The sequence below is a fragment of the Corapipo altera genome, unplaced genomic scaffold (genome assembly GCF_003945725.1).
Source record: "Corapipo altera isolate COAL_440 unplaced genomic scaffold, ASM394572v1 22, whole genome shotgun sequence".
In the NCBI taxonomy this organism is placed as follows: Eukaryota; Metazoa; Chordata; class Aves; order Passeriformes; family Pipridae; genus Corapipo; species Corapipo altera.
The window spans coordinates 9,669,932-9,690,276 of record NW_020884886.1 but is presented as its reverse complement, the minus strand read 5'-3'; the positions used below and the strand labels follow the sequence as shown (position 1 = coordinate 9,690,276).

Sequence of the window (20,345 nt, the reverse complement as noted above, 5' to 3'; positions counted from 1 at the left end):
CGGAGGCCCCGGCGGGACTCCCCCCACCCGGGGACAAGGGACACGGCAGAGCCCCGACCCCGAGCCGGTCCCAGTGGACAGTCATTGTCCTCAGCTCGTACCCCGTGCATCAACACTGTCTTTAATTTTTTAATAATCCGTTTGCATAAAAACAATCATGGCAAGTTTATAAAGGTGGGCGCTTCCATTTCCTTTCGAGCTCCACCTCGCGGTGGGATTTACATTTAAGGCTTAAACATCTCAGTTTTGTGACTTTGCTAACGTGCTACATTAATATTTACATCCACTCAAAATTACATAAAATACAAGCATTTTATTATTTCTGAGTTCCAACAGTATTGCTTAGAATTACAAAATACAGTAATGTCGAAATACTGAAAGTTTCATAAAAGCAGCAATCTTTCTCCCATTCCCAGTCTTAAATGTCCAGGAAATTACTAAAATAAAAATATTTATCACATTACAGAAGCCGCAGACCTAGAAACATGACCGTCAAGTCTTAAACCAGGTAATTTAAGCATAAATGCAAATGGCAATTGGCAGGTGAGCATGACATTGGTAAGAGCACAATAATAATTATCTGCTGTATTACAGTCTTTTCCAGTCAAAAAAAGAAGTGTTCTCTTTTTTCCAGTCAAAAAACCAAAAACTGTGTTTAGCTAGCAATTTAGAAGGTAAACTAGCTTCGTGATGAACACATTAGTGATTCTGTCACTAACAATGCAGAACCACTTTGGTGACAACTGATGAACACATTTATAGTGGATGGCAAAAGAAACCTAACAACACGGTGCAATTCCTTCATTGTGATGCATCTATAAAGAAATATCACAAATTTCCATATATGTGCTTAAATACACAAGTTCTAAACACTACAATGAAACTTCAACCTCTGAAACGTACACTCAGTTTCTATTGTCACAGTAGAAACTGTGTATTCACTCAGGCTGAATTTTGCTGTAATTCACCTACTTAACTATTTTTGGTCCCTGCGTGTAAAACAAAAAAAAAAGTAGTTGGAGCATTTTCCCCCCTTCTCCCTTTCTCTTACTTGTTTGTCAAGGACAGATTATTATTTTAAGTGCATGACTTTTCAAGTAACTAGCCTACAAAAATCTATAACCAGTTTAAAATATCAGGAAAAAATTCCAAGGAAAAGCATTTTTCACAATCAAAGATAACATTCTTAACTTTTTTTTCCAAAGGCCATATAAAAAGAAATTGATAGTGTACAGATTCTCACATGTATATTAAACCAAAAAAATCCTATTGTATTCAAAATTAGTTTCTCAGCATATGCAAACTAGCTTCCCTTCTTCAGAATACATTAATTTAGCCTATAAAAATACAGTATGGACAAATTCTTCTCATTCCCTGACGTAAGAATTCACAATTTTGACACAAAAATTGTAAACTTTTATTACATTCAAAATACATTTCTTAAGTCTAGATTTAAGTTCTGAGGTGTTGGCAGTCAGAGCTCTTGGTATACAGCAGAAGTACGTTATTGCAGAGCCTTTACACAAAAGTAGCTTTCTAAAGTTAAGAGAACTTACTCTTCCCACGTATTTTAGTTGCTACCAGGAGGAAAAGAAAGGCTTCCTGCTATGAAAAGTCTGTGTGAATGCATTACTCAGGTGAACAATTCGGCCCTGACTTCCAGTGCTACTTCGCTCTACAATCACACGTGGCATCTGAACAAGCTGAATGGGACTTTTTTCATCCTTTAATGCCTGAGTAAGGTTTAGTATCTAAAAAGAGTAAAAGCAGGTAAGGTTAGAGTACACAAATAAAACTGCAGCTAACAGGCTTATAAATTTAAATGCCACTCAAATCAATTCTGTAGAGGACTGTGCTGATGAATGAATTAATTTTAAAAGATACTCTATTGCAACTAGAAATATTTTATTTCTTTGGTAACATGAAGACATCCTGCCACTGACCACCCTTCCATTCTTTTCTTGAATATTTCATGCAATCCTCTCCAAATTTTCAGAAAATGTTATGAGTCAAAAATCAAAGAGTATTTTAAATTTAGCACATCTCTTGAAAGCACTGCACCTTTAATGAAAAAAAAACAACCTCCAGGAAAGCCATGATTTAACACAGGATCGATCTATCACCAGTTTAGCCAAAATTATTTTCCTATCAGAAGACATGAAGCCATATTATTAACGCATACCAAACCCAGTGCTAAGATCCACATTCAGCCCTCAATTCACAGGAGTCTGTTATCTTCCTTCCAAAACTTCAGTGCTCATGGACTGCCCTGATAACTTACTCCATATTCAATGTTATCCTGCTGAAAACTGAGGCAAGTATTCATTTTAGCTCTGGTGACACACTTGCATTATCCTTAATATCAAGCCTTTTTGTCCCCCGCACAATGACCCTTTCTTCCTTGTCAAACTTACTGATCCTCTGCTCACTCTGCACTTTTCAAAGCTCTGAGGTAATCCTTTGTAGATATGTGTTACCTGTTGCTTGGACTATACATTCTTGAGAGAATTGTTTCTTTTGGTTTTGAAACCCTTCCCAAATTTTTTTACCTGCACTTCACAAAAACAGGCTTCTAACTATGTTTGGTACCTTAAAGACCTCACCCCCTACATGCAAGATATGTTTATCTACAGTCTCCTTATCTTTATCAACTAGATTCTTAGTTTTCTTATTCTTAACTTCCCATTTTTAAGGAGGTATTTACATGTTTTGGCTATCCTGCAAATTCATCCCAACTGAATGCATCCACTATCATGTGATCTAGGTAGCCAGCTCTTCTATAATGCCCTTGTAACATACTTTTGTTTTACACTAAAATCAAGTCTAAAATCAGTGCTAAAAGGCATTGTTTGCTGATGTATTTCCAATCACATCCAAAAATTACTCATTATCTACACTTCTTCCATGCCTGAAAACCTGACATTTCCCACAGTGAAACACACTCTTATATAGCTAGAGAGAGATTAAAAAAAAACAACCAAACAAACACAACAAATCTCTGCTGAAATCCACCTCAGGGATAGGGTACAAAAAAAGGTTCCAGATGTAGCTTTTAGAGTAAAAAACTAATTTAGACAACCAAGCAGAGCTGCAGTCTTGTGCAAGGTACTTTCTGATATAGGAAATTCTACAGAGAAAACGGCAAATTAAGCCACTCTAGGAATTGTGAATGTCTGGCTTCAAACTATCCATGTTGAATTTATGAACAGAGAAAAGTCAGTATCAATATATTTAGTGCAAATGGGACTATTACATTTGCAGAAATGACATTTTACGCCTACAATGAACTAAATAACTTGTTCTTAGCTAATGCTTTTTCTCTAATATTTCCACCTGTCTTAAATTGTAAAATTGCAGGAAGATGGAGAAACCCTCTTCTCTCTTGTTTTGGAGTTTTAAAATAACAAATGATCAAACAAACAAAAAAACAAAAAAAGCCTAACACTTAACAATCATCAAATTTCTAATCTGAAAATGGCTGGACTGCTTTGAAGTATAGTTTTAACATTTGATAGGATGAAGAAATTTTATTACCTAATATTGCTTTCTTGTGAGAGGTATTTGAATAATCAAGTCAATCCTCCAAAATAAAGTCACATTTATTTTAACAGCATAATGAAATTACACATCAAGTTTTCCATCAAAATTTATGACTCTTCTCCAATATTTCGTTTTTAAAATGCCTTCAAAGAATATACAGGTAATTTCTCCCCTATCCCCCAAAAAACCAATAAAACCCAATTATTTAAGAAAATCTTCTATTAAAAAAAAAAATCAGCATACACTTTCTGCTGTCTCATCTATATGCAAATGGAAACAAACTCTAAGAAGAAACTGAGTCTTCTCAGGTGAAAATACCTTCAAGTGTCTTTCCATTCAACAGGAGTCAGTTTTTGTTCCTCTAAAAAAAGCAGTTGAGAAATGATGACAAATTAAATACACAAATAAAAATCTAAGAAAAGCAGACCTACCTGTCCCCTCATAACAGACATCTGGTTTTCAAAAGTAGCCTTGTCAAATCCTTTGTCAGTCTTTATTAAGAAAACAAACAGTTATTATAGGAAGTGACCCACTTATTTTCAGCTATATATTTAGTATGTAAAATCATCAGTATCATAATAAGCATACTCATATTTACCAACACTATAATAATTTTTGAAAGCTTCAAATAGAATCCTAGTATGACCCACAAAAAGCCCTATTTATTGCAGCAAGTTTACATACGTGAAAATGAAAAATGTTCCACATCACAGAAGGAAAATACATCAGTGGATATCTCTTTTGGCAAGTGGTAAATACCAATACCTGGTAGATACCAGGCTTAATACCATTACATAATGCTAACACTGCTCTTTCTCTCACAGGTACTCTGGCAGAAGAACACTTCCTCCCTTGGATTTATTAAATACTTCAACTAACAAACCCAGAGTCAAAGACACAAATATTTGTGTTTCAGGATCCAGTTTTGATATTACAGCTGCACTTCCATTAAAAGTTTAAAATTTCAAATTCTTTCAATGCTTATTTGTATTATTTCAATTGAACACCTGACACAATTGTTTATGGAATATTTCAGATAAGGACACTTCTTTACATGTCAATACTGTAGCACAGTTTTAGTGTCTTTAAAATGAGTTTGACTTTAAACACGGTCAAGATTTCAGCATCAGTTTAGCACAATATATGTACGTAAAATGTATATATATATATATATATGTATATATATACACACACACAAAAGGCCTGCATGTATTTTAAGTTATGTTAAATACATAATTTCCTCAGGTTGCTACAGCTTAAGTGCATACACACCACATAGGTATGTTAAATGGAGTTTTTACACAAATTTGCGCTATAAGAATTAACTGGCTTTAATTGATTATGTGAAACTTAGATATATAATAGGTAATTATGTATTCAGATGAGTTGATTACTCTGAATTAACTACATTGGCGACACAGTTTCCTTATAATTACATAAACCCTTTCGACCATGCCAATGTTAGAGCTAAAATAGCACAATATTGTTATACTTTTTTTTCCTTTTATGACTTTAACTGTTCCATTACAAGTATCAGCTATTTCAGTAATGTTCAATTCAAAGAAGCAGTTGATTCACCTTAAACAGTTCATAAAGATCTTCGCAAAGGTCCTGCACGAAGTTCATATCAGAAATGCGAGGAAGAACAAGATCTCTGGTCTCCTGAGAGAAAGGAACTTTTGCTTGAGGAAGCCAAGCCCAGTGAAAGGGATCTAATACAGGAAAACAGTACACTTAGCGATTAACAACAGGCAAAAATTAAATTCTTGAGCTGCCTGCTGCACGTTCTCAGTAGCACACCACTTTTTCCCAACATGGTATCCCCATATACCCCTTTTGGCTACAGTTGCTAATCCTTTTTTCCAAACAGTAAAAACATAGTAAGCAATAAGTAAAAAAAGTATACAAGCATGAGAAGAGGCCTTTTCTAGTTTAGCAATGCAGTTCCCTTTGGAGTAAAATAATAGCTGTAATAAAACAGAAATCTTTCACATGTTTGACTCATTTATGAATTAACAAAAAAGTAGTTACTATTTTTAATATAATTTTTAGTTTTTTAAAATGCTTTCTAAGCATGCTGAGAGAAGGTTCTTAACTTTTCACTCAATTGCTACTAGATGGTTTTTTCAAAATATATTGCAAGAGTAATAAACTTCCATATGACCATTTTTTTAAGTGCTCCCTTTCTTCTGCTTTGGGTAATGATTCATTCCCCAAGGCTCTGCTTATGAGTTTTGAGACCCAAGAGAGCCTAAGAGCAAATCTTACAACTGAAAACTAAGGCAAAGTCAGCACTGAGTAACTTCTTTCTTCACCTTTTGCCTTCAGGTCTTTGCTGCAATTTTCTTCAGTCCCATCCTCACTTCTAACTTACTTAATCCTTTTTTCTTGTAGCTCTTTATGTCTTCTGCTAGCTTTACTTCAGATGAGCTTTGACATTTCAAACTCTACGCTTGCACTTTTGGGCAAAGTCTCTATTTTTTCAGAGGAGTTTCTACATCTTTTTTTTTTTCTTTTTTTTTTTAATTAATGTACTTAATATTTGCATCCCCCACTCAGGCAGGAGTTCCCTGTTCATCCATGCTGGACCAACTTCCTGCCTTTTGCATAGGCTGCTCTCTGGCTTTTAGAAGGTTATCCTTGATGACCAACCAGCACTAGTCAAGAAAATTTGCTCTATGTATCAAGAGGCTGCATATATAAGTGCCATGCTACAAGTTTCCTTTACAAAATTATCACATACCTGTAGAACTGCACAAGAATACTACTAAAGGATCATGCAAGTTTAATACTTTTGATTCTGAAGTAACAGATGGTATAAAATAAGCCATAATTGCTGTGTCTCTAGAACAGCTACAGAAGTGACTGTAGCCAAGAGATATGTAGGACAGTAACTATTTAGTATCAACAGATAAAGAGATTATACAAATCTCTGGTTTATTACTCCTGGTTGGAGTAATAAACTAGCCTTTTGAGAGTCTAACTAGCCCACACTTAACTGCCATAATTACCTGTTTGGCTAATAGCCCTCAGAAATAATTGGAAACCCTGTTGGGCACCTCCCTCTAAACTACAAGTAATCACAGATGTAGTCAAAAGCAATCTCACTTAAACAGTAATAGCATTTTCAAGCAGAGTAAAAACTGATAACTAAATATTAACATCTAGAAAGTAAGCTAAAGATGAGAACAAGAAAAAAAAAACCTGTCTACTTGTCCACCTATAACAGTACCTTTCATTTTGAAACAGAAATTTGGCCATTAGAAAGACAGCTTGCATATCCTTTCACCCAAGTAATTTTCCACCATGTTTTTCAAGAAAACACATGTGAAAAACATGTTGCTAAATTCTTCCAATTCCACCATCAGTCAGTTTACATACAGTACTACGCTTATAAGTGTCCATGTATTAACAACGTTTAAAAGTAAAAAATATGAAAATGGACTAAATCACTACAGTGATGATTTCTTAGTTTCTTACTAAAACAAAAATAAAAAATATTTCTTTGGAAGCTACTCTCCTGAAAGGAAGATGATAGAAGAAGGCAATACTTACATGCTCTCCACTCATCAGGATGCTTAAAAGGAAATGCTAAACCATTGTCAATTGCAGCAATTTTAATAGATTCTTTAGTTATAGTCCATTGGCTATCCTGTTGAAGGAATATTTAACAAATAAGTGATATTTATGTGCTTACAAAAACAGTGAAACACATTAAAAATATTAAATAATATACTTTTTATCTTCACTGGTTAAATTCAACTTAAACAATACAAAGTAGAGTCCAAATAAACTCAAGTACATATAACTCTTACTCTAACCCCATTAAAGAGGAGCCCTTCCCCAAATACAAGATAAGCTGAGCACATAAAGAGCTGAAAAAATGTGCCTGAGCAACAGTGGGCACTTTTATTATTATTATAACCCAATCTAGTAAAGCCAAAATACAGAACAATATAAATAACTTCTAGCACTGTTCTATATAGACTAGTCTACAGAAAATAATTTTTCCCCTCATTTTGCCTAGAATAATTTGCAGTTATCATATATCTTGAAACCATGCACCAGGATTAAAGGCATGCCCTTAATCCCCAGCAAGACCAAGGTACAAAACCAAAAAATTTAAAGAATATGAATTTCAATAGTACAATTTTCTTACCTTATCTGAAAGATCAAGTCCATCATCTTCTTTTTCGTACCTGACTAACCAGTTATCATTACCTCTGTCTTTAAACAGAAAAATGCATGTCACAAGATAACACATATAAAGAAAGCATCATCTAAAGTGATACACAATGACTAATATTGTAAATTGACATTTCATCCATGGTAAGTCAGGCAAAACTGTTCAAAAAAATTTCTTTCCATCACAATACATGTGTTTTAGCTTTACCGAAATGTATAGGTAACTGATTCAGTGAATGACCACAAATGTACCAAATGTTCTTAGGTATGTAGTATTTCTTTAGTTTCCCTAAACACAGAATTAAAGCATAATGAAAGTATTTGTTCTTGAAGTTTTACATTGCTTAAAAATATCAAGTAACACTTTAAAAGGGTTGTTTGGATTTTTTCATATTGCAATCTAAAGTAAATTATTTTAAATTTAAAATGCGACTTTTTGGCCTTCAATTTTGAGAAAAGCATCTGAAATGTACTAAAAGTCTTAAACACCAGCTTTCAGCCAGCATTGCTTACCATTTCTGCCTCACAAAAGTAGATAGATACCAAGAGACACTAACAAATACCTGTGTTTCTGATGACATAATCCAAGATAACCAATCTTTCAAACTGTGACTGAAACTCTTTCCTTGTGTTCTCAGGTAAAGGATCAGTTTCAAACTTCCTGAGCCAGTAGTCAGCTTCCTTATACCCTTCAACAAACAACTGGAAGGAGCCAACCTAAAATATTAAGAAACAGCATTTGGAAAATACACTTGGGTAGGTCACATAAGTCATCTCAACTGTGAGAGTACATAATGAGTTTTTCTGTTAAAAGTTAAGAACACAGCAAGTATGACATTAAAAAAAAAAAATTACTAAGTGGTTTCTCTTTCATTCCTAAACTCAAAAAAAAGGTAAGACTAAAATAATGAGAGTGTTTTTCTAGGGGTTTTGGTGGTTTTGGTTTTTTTTAATCTTTGTTTAAACACTCCCTGAGTTTACCAGGAACGAAATGTAGCCAGACAGCTCAACACAAATGAACAGTCAGTATTACAAGAAATAATATCTATTCTATTTTTTCACTGGAAGCACTTGATTCAATAGTTCAGAGAAAACTGTAAAAATGACAAGAGAAGAATCTTCCTCTCTGATCAGCTTTTAACCGTCACTGATGAGAACAGCAGCACTAACCACTTTTTTCCAGACAGATCCTTTTTGCACAAAATTGGCTGAAATACATTTCCCAAAAGAGTCCAAGGAAGAAAAGTCGAGACGCCACAGGCTCCATACGTATGTGAAACAGGAGAGGTGCTCAAGATTGAAATTCAAAAAAGAACTTTTACTTGGGAAGTAAAATGCAGATAGATAAACACATGCAGACACCTGGATAAATACAGAGCACGTGGAATAACCACACTCATGCAAAGCTTGCACAACCCGTGTCACATGGATCTAAATTGCTGGGAACTGATACAAGCGGATTACACAAGCTGTATGTAACCTGTGCTTTAAAACCTTAGGATTAGAACAGTGTAGGGATATTTTGGGGATACAGTAAGGCTCATTAGGCAAGAAAGATGCCAGGTTTTTAGTTATCATAGTCTGCACTTAAGACAAAAGGAAGGTAGGAAAAACACAACAAAAGAATAAAACAAACAGTAGAAGGCAAAAAAAAAAAAATTAGGAAAAATTAAAGAACTAGATAAATTTCAGGGAAAAAGATTGGCAATATAAAAACATAATACTAAAAGGAAATGTACTAAACAATCAATAAATACAAAAAAAGAAGTGAAATGTACAACAAGTTCCAGCAGAAAGCTTGACTGTAAACTGAAACAAAAAGTGCCAAGATTATTAAAGTAGTTCAAGTGAAGGAATGATATAAAAAGATTTTGCACAGAAACAGTCACATTTATCAAAATTTCAGACATTTAGAGGTAGTTTTCAATAAGAAACAATTTTTTTCTTCTACTGTTTAAGTTACTTATAAATATTCCTTTTTTTTTTTTAACTTAAAGTTTTGTGTAAGAATCAGGAAGTGCACAATCATCTTACCTTAGGAGGTAGTCCAATTCGATTAAATTTTTTAGCAACTTTTGGCACTTTCTCTAAAGCATACTTTTTTCCTCTTGACTTTGCACGATCTATTGCACTGTAATTAAAGGTCTCACTGACAAGCCAGACGACCTTAAAATAAGAAAGTTAAACACAGGTCAGAATTCCTTGTTATTTAAATTATAAATTTACATTAAATTTTAGGCTCAGTTGTCAAAAAAAAAAAAATCAAAAAAGAAGCATCAGGCATTTCCAACAGAAATTTTATAGAAGTGAATATTTTCTATTTTACAGATCTCAAACAAAAATGGGAATTTTATATGCTGATTTTTGCAAATTTGCATCTCACCGAAACATGAGGCACAAAAGGTGTCAGAAAATACTAGAAACTGAAGTGGTTCCAAAGAAAAGATTCAATTCAGATTCAGTTAAACTTATCCTTTAAAACAAAAGTCACAGTCACTATTTCTACACCAAACCACTGTGCCTTTGGACTTGCAACAGTTTACAGATGACAATACACAAGGATATCTACACAGTTGCAGTTCAGAGACTGCAGGGGTTTTTTATTCAGTAATTTATGTGTTTTAACTTTTACCTTAGTTTTAGGTACAACTCCCAGCCCCAGCTTCTCATCTACAAGATAGGCACCAGCTTCAGAGAGGTATCCCTGATTTGGAACGAGGCAGCCTCTGCCAAAGCAGCAAGGACAACAAATTTTGTGAAAATATTTGGTCCATTTTGGATTTAGATGTCCATAAGGCTCTTCAGATTTTGGTTTGAACACTCCAATAATTTTCTAAGATAAATAATACAAAATTAAAATATAAGCATTTTGGGTTGCAAAATTAGTTTAAAAATTAGTTATTCGAAAATACTGGTTAGATCCTATACACAGCATTTTACAGTTGCTCTTTTTAGATGATGAGATAATAAAACAAACAAAATGAAATGCTAAATACATTCATCATCAAATGCCTGTCTAGGATTAGTACAAATTCAAAATAAGCTCTTCATAAGAAAAAATCTAAACCAACTACTATTTTCTTTTCCAAAATATATTTTTCAAAATTTAAGAGGACTGCATTTTAAAATATAATTTTTTTTGTATTCTAAGTTTTTTAAAAAGGAGGTTACAAAAGTAGCTTTAAATGCAATTTTCAGCCCACCAATTAACTCACTGACAGGCTATTTCAGATGGGGACATAATGGCTCCAGGAAAGTGACAAACATAAAGAACGTTAACAGTTGACTGTTACATTTTCTCTTTTAAATCTATTTTCCTATTGCTCTGAGTTTGAATGGATCAAAAGGTTCTGCACCCTGCAATTCCCAAGAGTGGTGTTGTTTACCAATTCTGTAGATTCCTCAATTTAAAGTTGACAATGGTTCACACCATCAGCCACCATTTACCTGTAGTAAATACTACATGTAGTAAATACTAAAATTAATCAGAGCACTGTGCCCAATTTTGGACACTATGCTTCAAGAAATCTGTTAACACACTGGAGAAAGTTGAAAAAAAATGAGAATAAGCACAAAATATGTGAATAATGAAAGATGGTATGAACAAAGATTGTTTAGGCTAAGAGAAAATGAGGCCTTATGAACTACTTGATAGGTTGCTATAGGAAAAAAAACACATTGACTGTTGACAAGCCAAAAAATGATAGGTTTAAATCCCAGCAGATAAGTCACAAAGAAGAAACCCTTTTGAACCTTAAGAGCAGCTCAAGACTGGAACAGACTGCCAGGTTCTGGAGTCTCCAAAGCAGGATGCAACTAACAGGAGGTTAGTTAGACATTTATCAGGACTCACGTTAAAACAATCCTGCTCCACAGCACAGGCACTAAATAGATGATTTCTCAAGGTGCCTTCTACATATGATTCTGTATTTGTTGACCTCAAACCACAAGATTATTACCAGATTAAAATATATAACCTTTCAATTGCCTGTGATGAACTCTGGCCTACTGCATAAAGTCCATGTAATGACTTTTCTACAGCTCACATGGAATGCTGTAGAAATGCTTATCTTCATCCCTCCTCACAGCACAATGGCAAGCAAATCAAATTCTTTCTAATAAATATTTAAGAACAACTGTTTATGAAGCATTTTCACATATTAGTACTTTACTGAATCCTCATCAAAAGAGTGGACCTCTCAATAAGCTAAACACTGCCTGTTGTTGCACCAGTTCTCAGAGCTGATTGACACTCAGGTCAGGAACAAGTTTGCTGGCAGTCAAAGACTGTTGCAGTAACTGCTGATTTGGCTGGATTAGGGAGAGGATCCGACCAGTTGCCTTAGCTTCTAGAGAATTTTCACCCATTTTGATCCAGACAATCTTGTTTTGTTCAAGATTGTCCAGGACAAAGTAACTACAGAGGACTTAATCCATTCAGTTTGAAAACAGATACACAAGATACCAGGCATTAGCAGCATCATCTGTCTCCTTCATCTATTTTGATTCGTTCCCATTAACTTCCAGGAGAACTAAACTGCAAAATACCATTATTTGCATTCAAAGTGTAAAATAAGTTTCCTATCAACAAAGATAGGAAATAAATTGACAAGAATTCTCTCGGTTTTGGTATGCTGTTATCTATGACTGTAAATAAAACCATTCAAAACCAAGAACAAGTTCTATGCAACTGCAGACACAATTCAATTTAGACCACAAAAATGGTTACACTTACAATAAATATTCTATGTAATGTGAAATGACATCACGTTTTTGAATACATTTCTATTTATTATTATTTTTTATTTTTAAATCACAACACTTGGTACACTATTTTAATCAAAATTACAATGTGAGGTTTAGAAATGTTAAAAAGTTATTCAATTTTTTCCTATTGAATCACATGTATCTACCTGCTTAAAACAAAGCTACCAGCTTTGCATTTCCCAGAAATGTTGTGGTGTATATAGTAGTACACTCCAAACCTTTAATTATCTCTTTTCTGAATTACTCTCTGGAAAATACTTCCTACAAAGTGCCCATTTGAAAAAGGAGCTTGGCTCATTCCATCACTTGTCTGGACTGTACTGTGCTATACTGTCAAATCTAGATATGGTTTCAAGGTTTCACTGAAGTTAAAACACCCTGCCAAATTTTGCAGAGCCACCACTGTTGAGGACTAGAGTAGAATCAGAAAGCTCAATATGTAGGACAAGCTAGCAAGGCCAGTCTTAATTTTGCCAGTCAAAATTAATTTACAGACTGACTCCATTAGCACTACCAATTAGCCAGTAGTTAAACTGCCAGGAACCTATTGCAGAACAATTTGTAACAGACACAATGTCTTGTATTTATTGGTTACACAATGAACAACAAATACAGAAATATTCAACACTTCAGCAATAGTGCTGCTTAAGCACAGAACTCCTTCATATCAGCATACAATTACATAATTTTTGTTAATAAATGCAAAAAAGCTAGCTTTAATTAGGCAAATTGATTTTTATCTTTCTGATAGACCCAAATCAGCAAATCAGATGACCTAATGGAAACAGCTTATTTTACCTGTAACTTGGCATTAGTGTGGGTAAACACTTCAGAAGCTGACCAGTAAGAAGGCTTAGCACTTCTTTAATGAGCTCCTTCCCAGCATAAGGAAGAGATTACTCAAGAAGAATAGAAGGCAACTCACAAAACTGGTCTGAAGTGGAATGATGCAATACTCAGTCCAACAGGATCTGAAATCCATTCTACAAATTAGAATAGCACTATCGACAAAATTAAGTTTTATCAGACCTTTAATATAGATAAGTTCTTAATTTATTGCAAAGAACAAAAGTAAAATTGCAAGTCTGCTAAGAACTCTGTATCATTATTCTCACAGTCCCATGCTGACAAATACTTCCATATTTTGTGATGAATCCTTCCTGACCCATATAAAATAAGTGGTCTCTTTTTTTAAATCATTTCTCCTAAATATTTACATTCAAATCAATGACCTACATAAAGGAGGAGGGCAAGTCACTACTAAGAACTTAACTAGGAACAAACCCAACATTTACTGCAAAAGGAAAGTAAAACCAACAAAAAAATCACCACATTAGAAGCTAGGAATAATATGCCCCACCCAAAATACTACTGTTATGTTTACACAAAAATGATGTACAAGTAGTCTCTCACTAGCGCCAGGGCACAGTGAATGTCTCAGGCATCTGCTAATCACCAAAATCCAGCAAAATCAAGTCTGCAGAAGCTTCAGAGAAAACAGATTTGCAGATATGGAAATACAGAACAAGTATGATTTTTTTTCCCCCTAGTAATTTCTCTACTAACTCTCTAAGAATAAAAAAATTTTAACTGCACGGCATTAAGAAAAACTCCAAAAAAAGTCCACTTAATCAGTTGTAAAGTATTTTAGCATGACACTGTAAAATACTCTTTAGACACATCATCCATTGAATTTTTGAAAAAGTATTAATTTAAACCAGTATTTGGTTATTACTCAGATTTTTTCCTATTGCATATTAAATAAGATATAAACTTAATTTAAAATACCTCTTTACAAATAGAATAAAGTTTGAATATGTGTATATAAGTACACAACCTGGAAATCTACAAAGATCTAAGCTACTGAAATCGGGAAGTAACACAACATTTAAAAAGCCAGATGAAAATCTGAAAAGGTTTTCATATTTACAGCATTGCATGTGATAGCAAGAATCCCACAAAGTCATCAGAGAAAGAATTCTTTTTCCTTCCAGTTTCAAAAAGAGAGAGACTCTCCTTCCCAACCTACTTTGGCTCTTCTCCAGCAGAATAAAGGGGATCATTGCTAACAAATGTTCCTGGAACACAGGTTACAATGGAATAATGGAGCTGCAATGTGCAGTTTTCAGAAGATTTTGAAGGGTAATTCTGCCACCTCCCATCACAATAAATTCATTAATAAAATCATAAATTTACATATTTATTTATATTAAGTCAGGTAACTATTCTAAAAAATCACTCATTCAAAAAAGTGTAAAAACTATCACCAGAAAATTGGCATTAAAACAAACTAAACAACTGTGAAAATTAACTGACAAAACAGGAATATATTCTATAATGATCAATAATATGACTAAAAGCTAAACAGAACCCAAACTACTTCCTAAATGAAAGGGAAGTGACTGTTATGGGAATGCACAGAATAACAACAATCTTGAATATATTCTGAAAACCTAGGCACTCAAAATGTTACAACTTCCACGTCCAACACAACCGAGCAACTGGGATCTTCAGGATTAATGAACACCTACATCTATCTAAGACCAGAAAACTCCTGATTGAGCTTAAAATAAAATCATATATGACAAATTAACAAAAGTTGAGGGGTTGGAACTCTTATTTTATTAAACAGGTGGGTAGCAAAGTATTTCTAATTTAAAGAAAACAATGTGAAAATATGTCTGAAACATCATTTTCTGTTACTAAATATTGTTGACCAAATGTTACTTTTCAAGCCAGATATTCAGGTAACCGTTACTTCTCTGTCTCAAAGTAACCTTAGGACACCCCTTCGATGACCACTATCCAAGGTACCATCTACCACTACGGGAGGGGAAACCAAATTTTCCAGTTAAGATTCAGCAGACAAGTTCAAGCAAAAAGGTAGATTTGATATCATTCTTCTCACCCATTTACCAATCATACAGGAGAAAGGAGACATGACCTAAATAAAAGACTATCTAAAAAGAGAAGAGATAAAAATGTAGGAGGCCTAAATAGTACTGAAATCAAAGCTCAGTTGTGTCAAAAATCAACTAAAACATACAGAGAACAAGATTTCGCACAAAGGAATTCCTGACTTGTTTTCAGATGTTAGAGGTCCTTTTATTTTCTCCATATTTATTTGATGCAGATCATTCAAACATGACAAAACTGCAGCAGAGAAATAATAGTTATTTTGCCTTACCTTGTGCTGCAAGACATAGAAATCTAATTATTACTTGCATTGATTTTTCCAACATCAATGTTGGCATACAATAAATTATTAAAGAACTTATTTAAATGAATTTCCATTTAAACAGAGTTTTTAAATGTCCATTTTCAGTTCACTGCTGATAGTGTCCCTGACTCTGCAGTAACATGCTCACCCCTTTTGGATCCTTGGCAAAGTAACTCCCACTGGATCCTTGAGAGATTCTTTCTGGAAAAACTCCACATTCTATAGCTTGTTCTGTTCTCAGAATAAACTCTGCAAATTCTGGATCATCTAAAAATATATTCATATCAGCAATATGTCCTGTATGCCCTGAAAAATAAGAAAACAAGGAGTCATAATTGCAATTTGTACTACTAATTAACAGCAGCATAAGTAAACACACTGAAAAGCCAACACCCTTCCCCTGCTGACACCCATTCAACAGCAGGCTGAAAAATCTGGTTCATTAAATCAGTGCAAGTTTTTCCACTGATTTACCAAGGTCTAATCGACCTTTTGTTTAAAGTAAATCAGCCAAACCCGCAACAGCAAATTTCAGACTACCACTGCTAAGTGTTTATACTTTTCAAGGATTAAAAAAACAAAACAAAAACAAAAACACAAAAACATTTAAAGTCACAACTGTAAAAAAAGTGCTAAAGATTTTACATATTATCTGTGTGTCCTTCTGCAGAGAAAGCTATCTGAAAGCAAACTGCTCATTACCCACTAACTATTAGGATGGTATCACACCCTTGAGTCAAGAGTTTAGCTAATGTTCATTGTCTGCTGAGACACAATAAAGTCAACCCACTGAAAAATCTGTTACAAGTAGCACTCAAAAGTGGCATCAACATCCCCGTGGAGCACCACGTGCCATCACCATTCCAACATTAAAACACTGTCAGCAACTTGTAGTGTTTCTTTATATACCAACCAAAAGATCAGGTCTATGAAGACACTCATAATGCAAACTCTACAACACTACACAAACATTTAGAAAGACAACTAGAAAGGAAGTTGCCAGGATTCTATTGATCTTTCAATTTTTTCAAACTATTTCTTCACAAGTTTTGAAACTGTAGATTATTGTACCTTACTTTTAAGGCTGGGATTATTCTACACGTTCACTGAGTGCGTTATAATGGGTCTGTTTATCAGGGATCATTTCTGCATTAAGAAGCAGCTACATTATTCTAAATTAAACATTTACAGATAAAAGTTGCTTTCTTTCCCATTTCAGCAATTGGAAAAATGTAACATACATCCTTCTGGAATGCAACTGATACAGAATCAGAAAAGATACTCCTAAACAGTTTCTGGAGAGTCAAATTAAAAAACTAAACACCTTTTTGTAGCACAGGACAGTCTTTGAAGCTTTCTAGAACACTAGCACTTGTGTGCAATGTACCACTCACAAATAATAATATGGTTTCCAAACAAAAGAACTATAAAGCATTAAAAAAATAGGAAAACCTTAGTATAAGTTGGCAACAGGAAGAGAAGCCTTAAAGCTTCCAAGACTGGAAAGCTGCTATACTGGAATGATGAAGACTCACCAAAGAAGACACAAATACAATCATTCACATATGCACCTCAGCCTGTTCTTCCATCAAGTGAACACGACATAAGCTAAACTCATACACTTTACAAGAGTAATATGTATGAACTCCTTCAGCACTAAGCTAGATTTATACACTTCCAACATGAACATGACTAAAGGTAGTCCCTTCAACCAATTCCATCTTTTCCAATACAAAGTCTCATATTCTGATCATAATTCCATTATGAAAACACTCAGTGCTGCAATAACATGCACAAATAACATCTGTTGCATGTTGGTTCCACCTGACTCGTGAAACAATCCTGTACCTTCAAGTGTTATACACACAAAAAAGTTAAGGACAGGGAAGCAAGGGATGAGATGCTGCAATCAATCACAGTTCTGAGATGTTCTCACACATTCTTCAGGCAGATTCCAAGTAGTACCCTGCATTCGCTGTCCTAACTGCCCCAGTGGTGCAAGAGCCACACCTCTAGTCTCCACTCTGAAGCATGAACTTCTTTTTTGAAGTGTTTTGAAGTTTTTGAAGTGTTTTTTGAAGTTTTTCTAGAAGTGTTTTGCTAGAAGCACTGTCTCCTTAACACATCTTTGTGGAAACAAGACAGGAAAACTCAACATTACACATTACAGGTGTGGACTACACTTGGTACCAGTGGTTAAAAGAAGAGATTATTATTTCCTTATGGTTAAATTCTATACACTATTAAAAGCTTTCTGTGGCTACTAAAATAAAGTTACTAGCACAATTTATTTTGTTTAACTTGATAGGAGTTTTGTTTGCTTTTTTATTTATTTATTCAATTGTTGCAAAAGGAACAGTCTTGCCAGTCTCTGGCAAGAAATCCTATGCCATGATTACAATAGTAAACACTATGAAATTATAGAACTCCACATATTTCAGTCAGCAAACCCATCCTAGATGTACACCTATTTAGAAACTTGCACAGAATCAGAAAGGTTGTAAGCCTAAAGAAAAAAAAGTAAACAATAAATAACATGTAATTTATGATTTTGCCAGTATATTTAGAATTAGGTAATGGCTACACTTATGCCTCTTTTCAAATTGATCATTAAATTCTTGCATTTCTGAACTTTCACATTATACTTCTCTCTTCAAGACCAGATTTCAAAACATGGAAAGATAAAATTTCTACGAAAACCAAAGTTATGACATTAGAGTGCACATCTAAAACTCCTAAAGCAAGTTATGGTACAAAGTGAACATATGATTGTGTGAGAGACTGAACGGGTAATGACTCAAAACAATTACCCATTTGTGGAGACAGCAGGGAGCTTTGCTGGGCCAGGTTTGCAGGAGGTGAGGTTTTGGGTGTGTAGTGGCGATTCACACAAGACAGAGAGGGTGAACACCCACCACCAGAGGCTACAACACAAGCTTTGAGCCAGGTAAGCAGCAGATCCTGCGAAGTGGAATAGTGCTTTTTATCATGCCAATTGTCCTCCCTTACACACATATACAACACAGTCCCCTCCACCCGGGGAAGGTCAGGATAACACAGAGGCCTGAGGGTATTCATCCCTCCTGATGGGGCATAACTGGCTCAACTACTTTGATGTGAGAGGCAGCTGTCATGTCTTAGAAGGTATCATAAACCACCAAAGACCCCCAAAGCACCCCAGACTCACTTCTGAGGCCTTTCACCAGAGGGCTGCCTACCCCACCCCCAGGGGAGGTACCTGGGCATCCCCACCTGTCCTGAGCATAAGGGCTTCCCTCACAGTGCACAGATCAAGACTGTGATCATCACTTCAACCAATGGACATCGAAATGGCAACAACCAAGTCTTGTCCCAAGCTTAATGGGTGGTGGTATGTTTCTACTCTTATTTTTTTCTCTTTCTTTCTTTTCCCTTACACATTGTCTTAAGTGATGTTTTTATTCTTTGATATTGCTATGTTAGTACAGATAATAATAGCCAAAAGAGCTACGTACCTGCTTTCCATAGCAACCAAGTTGTTCTAAAATAAACCCTATATATATATACATATATACACTTACAAATGGCGATCATTCAGTGTCCTTTCATTCTAATCTACTCCAAGGGATCTACTAACAAGAGCCTGGGTTACCCTTGCCTTCTGGGGTGGGTTGTAACAGATTGGAACAAAGAACAGGCACAGACTAAGCTTTTTTTTTCCAGATGAAACTATGGGGGTCACAAGAAAGTAATCAGTAGGATAGGTGAGACAAACAGAAAACTTGACAGTTTGACAAGTGTTCAGGAAGTAGCATCCAGTCCCACGCCAGAACACAGTCTGTGAAAACATGCAAAGCCACAAGTTCAAAAAAACATGACGGAAACAAACAAAGCAAGGCCCAACAAAACAGCAAAGAGACAGGGAGAATAAGTAACAGTGGAGACACTCATCAAGATGTAAATGAGTTCGTGTAGCCCTGCACAGAGACACAAAGCAGCTGCATTTCGATCGATTCGCAGCACCTTCCCTTCACCAAGTATTAGTCAGTGAGCCCACATAACGAGCGAGGGCAACGCGTCTCTGCCCCTCGCCGACGCTGTGCCCCTGGGCACGGCACACGGAGCGCACTGCCTCCAGCAGCTGTGTTTGTAGCCCCGCTGGCAGCACAGAGCCAGGCAGGGGCTGCCTTCCCCCGTCCCCGGCACAGCCGCCCAGCCCGACCCGCGCCGTCCCCTCGGCCGCTCCCGCGGTGCCGCCGAGCCCGGCGGGGGCGGTCGGGCCGTACCTGCGGCGGCCCGGGGCTCCCTGTCCCAGGAGGCGCCCGCTCGGCGCCCGCGGCCGGTACCCGACGCCCGCAGGAGGGGCTCGTCCTCTCCATCCCCCTCGGGCCCCGAGTCCGAGTCCTCCGAGTCCGAGTCCTCCTCGAGCCCCGGCTCCCCACACTGCCGCACAGCCCCGCCGGGGGCGGCTCTCGTTCCTTGCGGCCCCCGCCAGGGCGGCCCTGGCTGAGGCGCCGGGTCCGCGAGGAGCAGCAGCCGCTCGTCGGGCTCCTCGGCGCCCGGCTCCGCCATGGGCGGCGCGGCTGGGGCTGGGGCCGGGGCCGAGCGCGGCGGGCGGCGGCGCGGGCGGGCTGGGGGCTCTCCCGCCGCTCCG

At 36.2% G+C, this 20,345-nt stretch overlaps 1 protein-coding gene across 2 annotated transcripts; it reads right to left on the bottom strand.

The window, feature by feature from the left end:
- Positions 1-105: 105 nt before the first annotated feature.
- Positions 106-20,278, bottom strand: PI4K2B (phosphatidylinositol 4-kinase type 2 beta). 2 transcript variants are annotated; one of them, XM_027643002.1, is made up of 10 exons: positions 19,978-20,278; positions 15,861-16,018; positions 10,358-10,558; positions 9,760-9,891; positions 8,289-8,442; positions 7,700-7,767; positions 7,096-7,192; positions 5,119-5,252; positions 3,972-4,031; positions 106-1,751 (listed from the first exon to the last, which is right to left on the bottom strand). In XM_027643002.1, exons 1-10 carry the CDS (start codon positions 20,261-20,263, stop codon positions 1,578-1,580), a joined length of 1,464 nt encoding a protein of 487 aa, XP_027498803.1. In that variant the 5' UTR covers positions 20,264-20,278; the 3' UTR covers positions 106-1,577. The 2 variants fall into 2 exon arrangements, with proteins under 2 accessions (XP_027498803.1, XP_027498804.1); XM_027643003.1 differs by lacking the exon at positions 9,760-9,891.
- Positions 20,279-20,345: the final 67 nt, after the last annotated feature.

Excerpts from the sequence above, each read along its gene's own strand:
- PI4K2B (XM_027643002.1), bottom strand. The coding sequence starts at position 20,263 with ATGGCGGAGCCGGGCGCCGAGGAGCCCGACGAGCGGCTGCTGCTCCTC. Across the intron at positions 10,559-15,860 it reads TTGCCAAGGATCCAAAAGGG|AAAATTATTGGAGTGTTCAA; the intron begins GTGAGCATGTTA and ends TATTTATCTTAG. Across the intron at positions 1,752-3,971 it reads TGTCTGTTATGAGGGGACAG|ATACTAAACCTTACTCAGGC; the intron begins GTAGGTCTGCTT and ends TACTCTTTTTAG.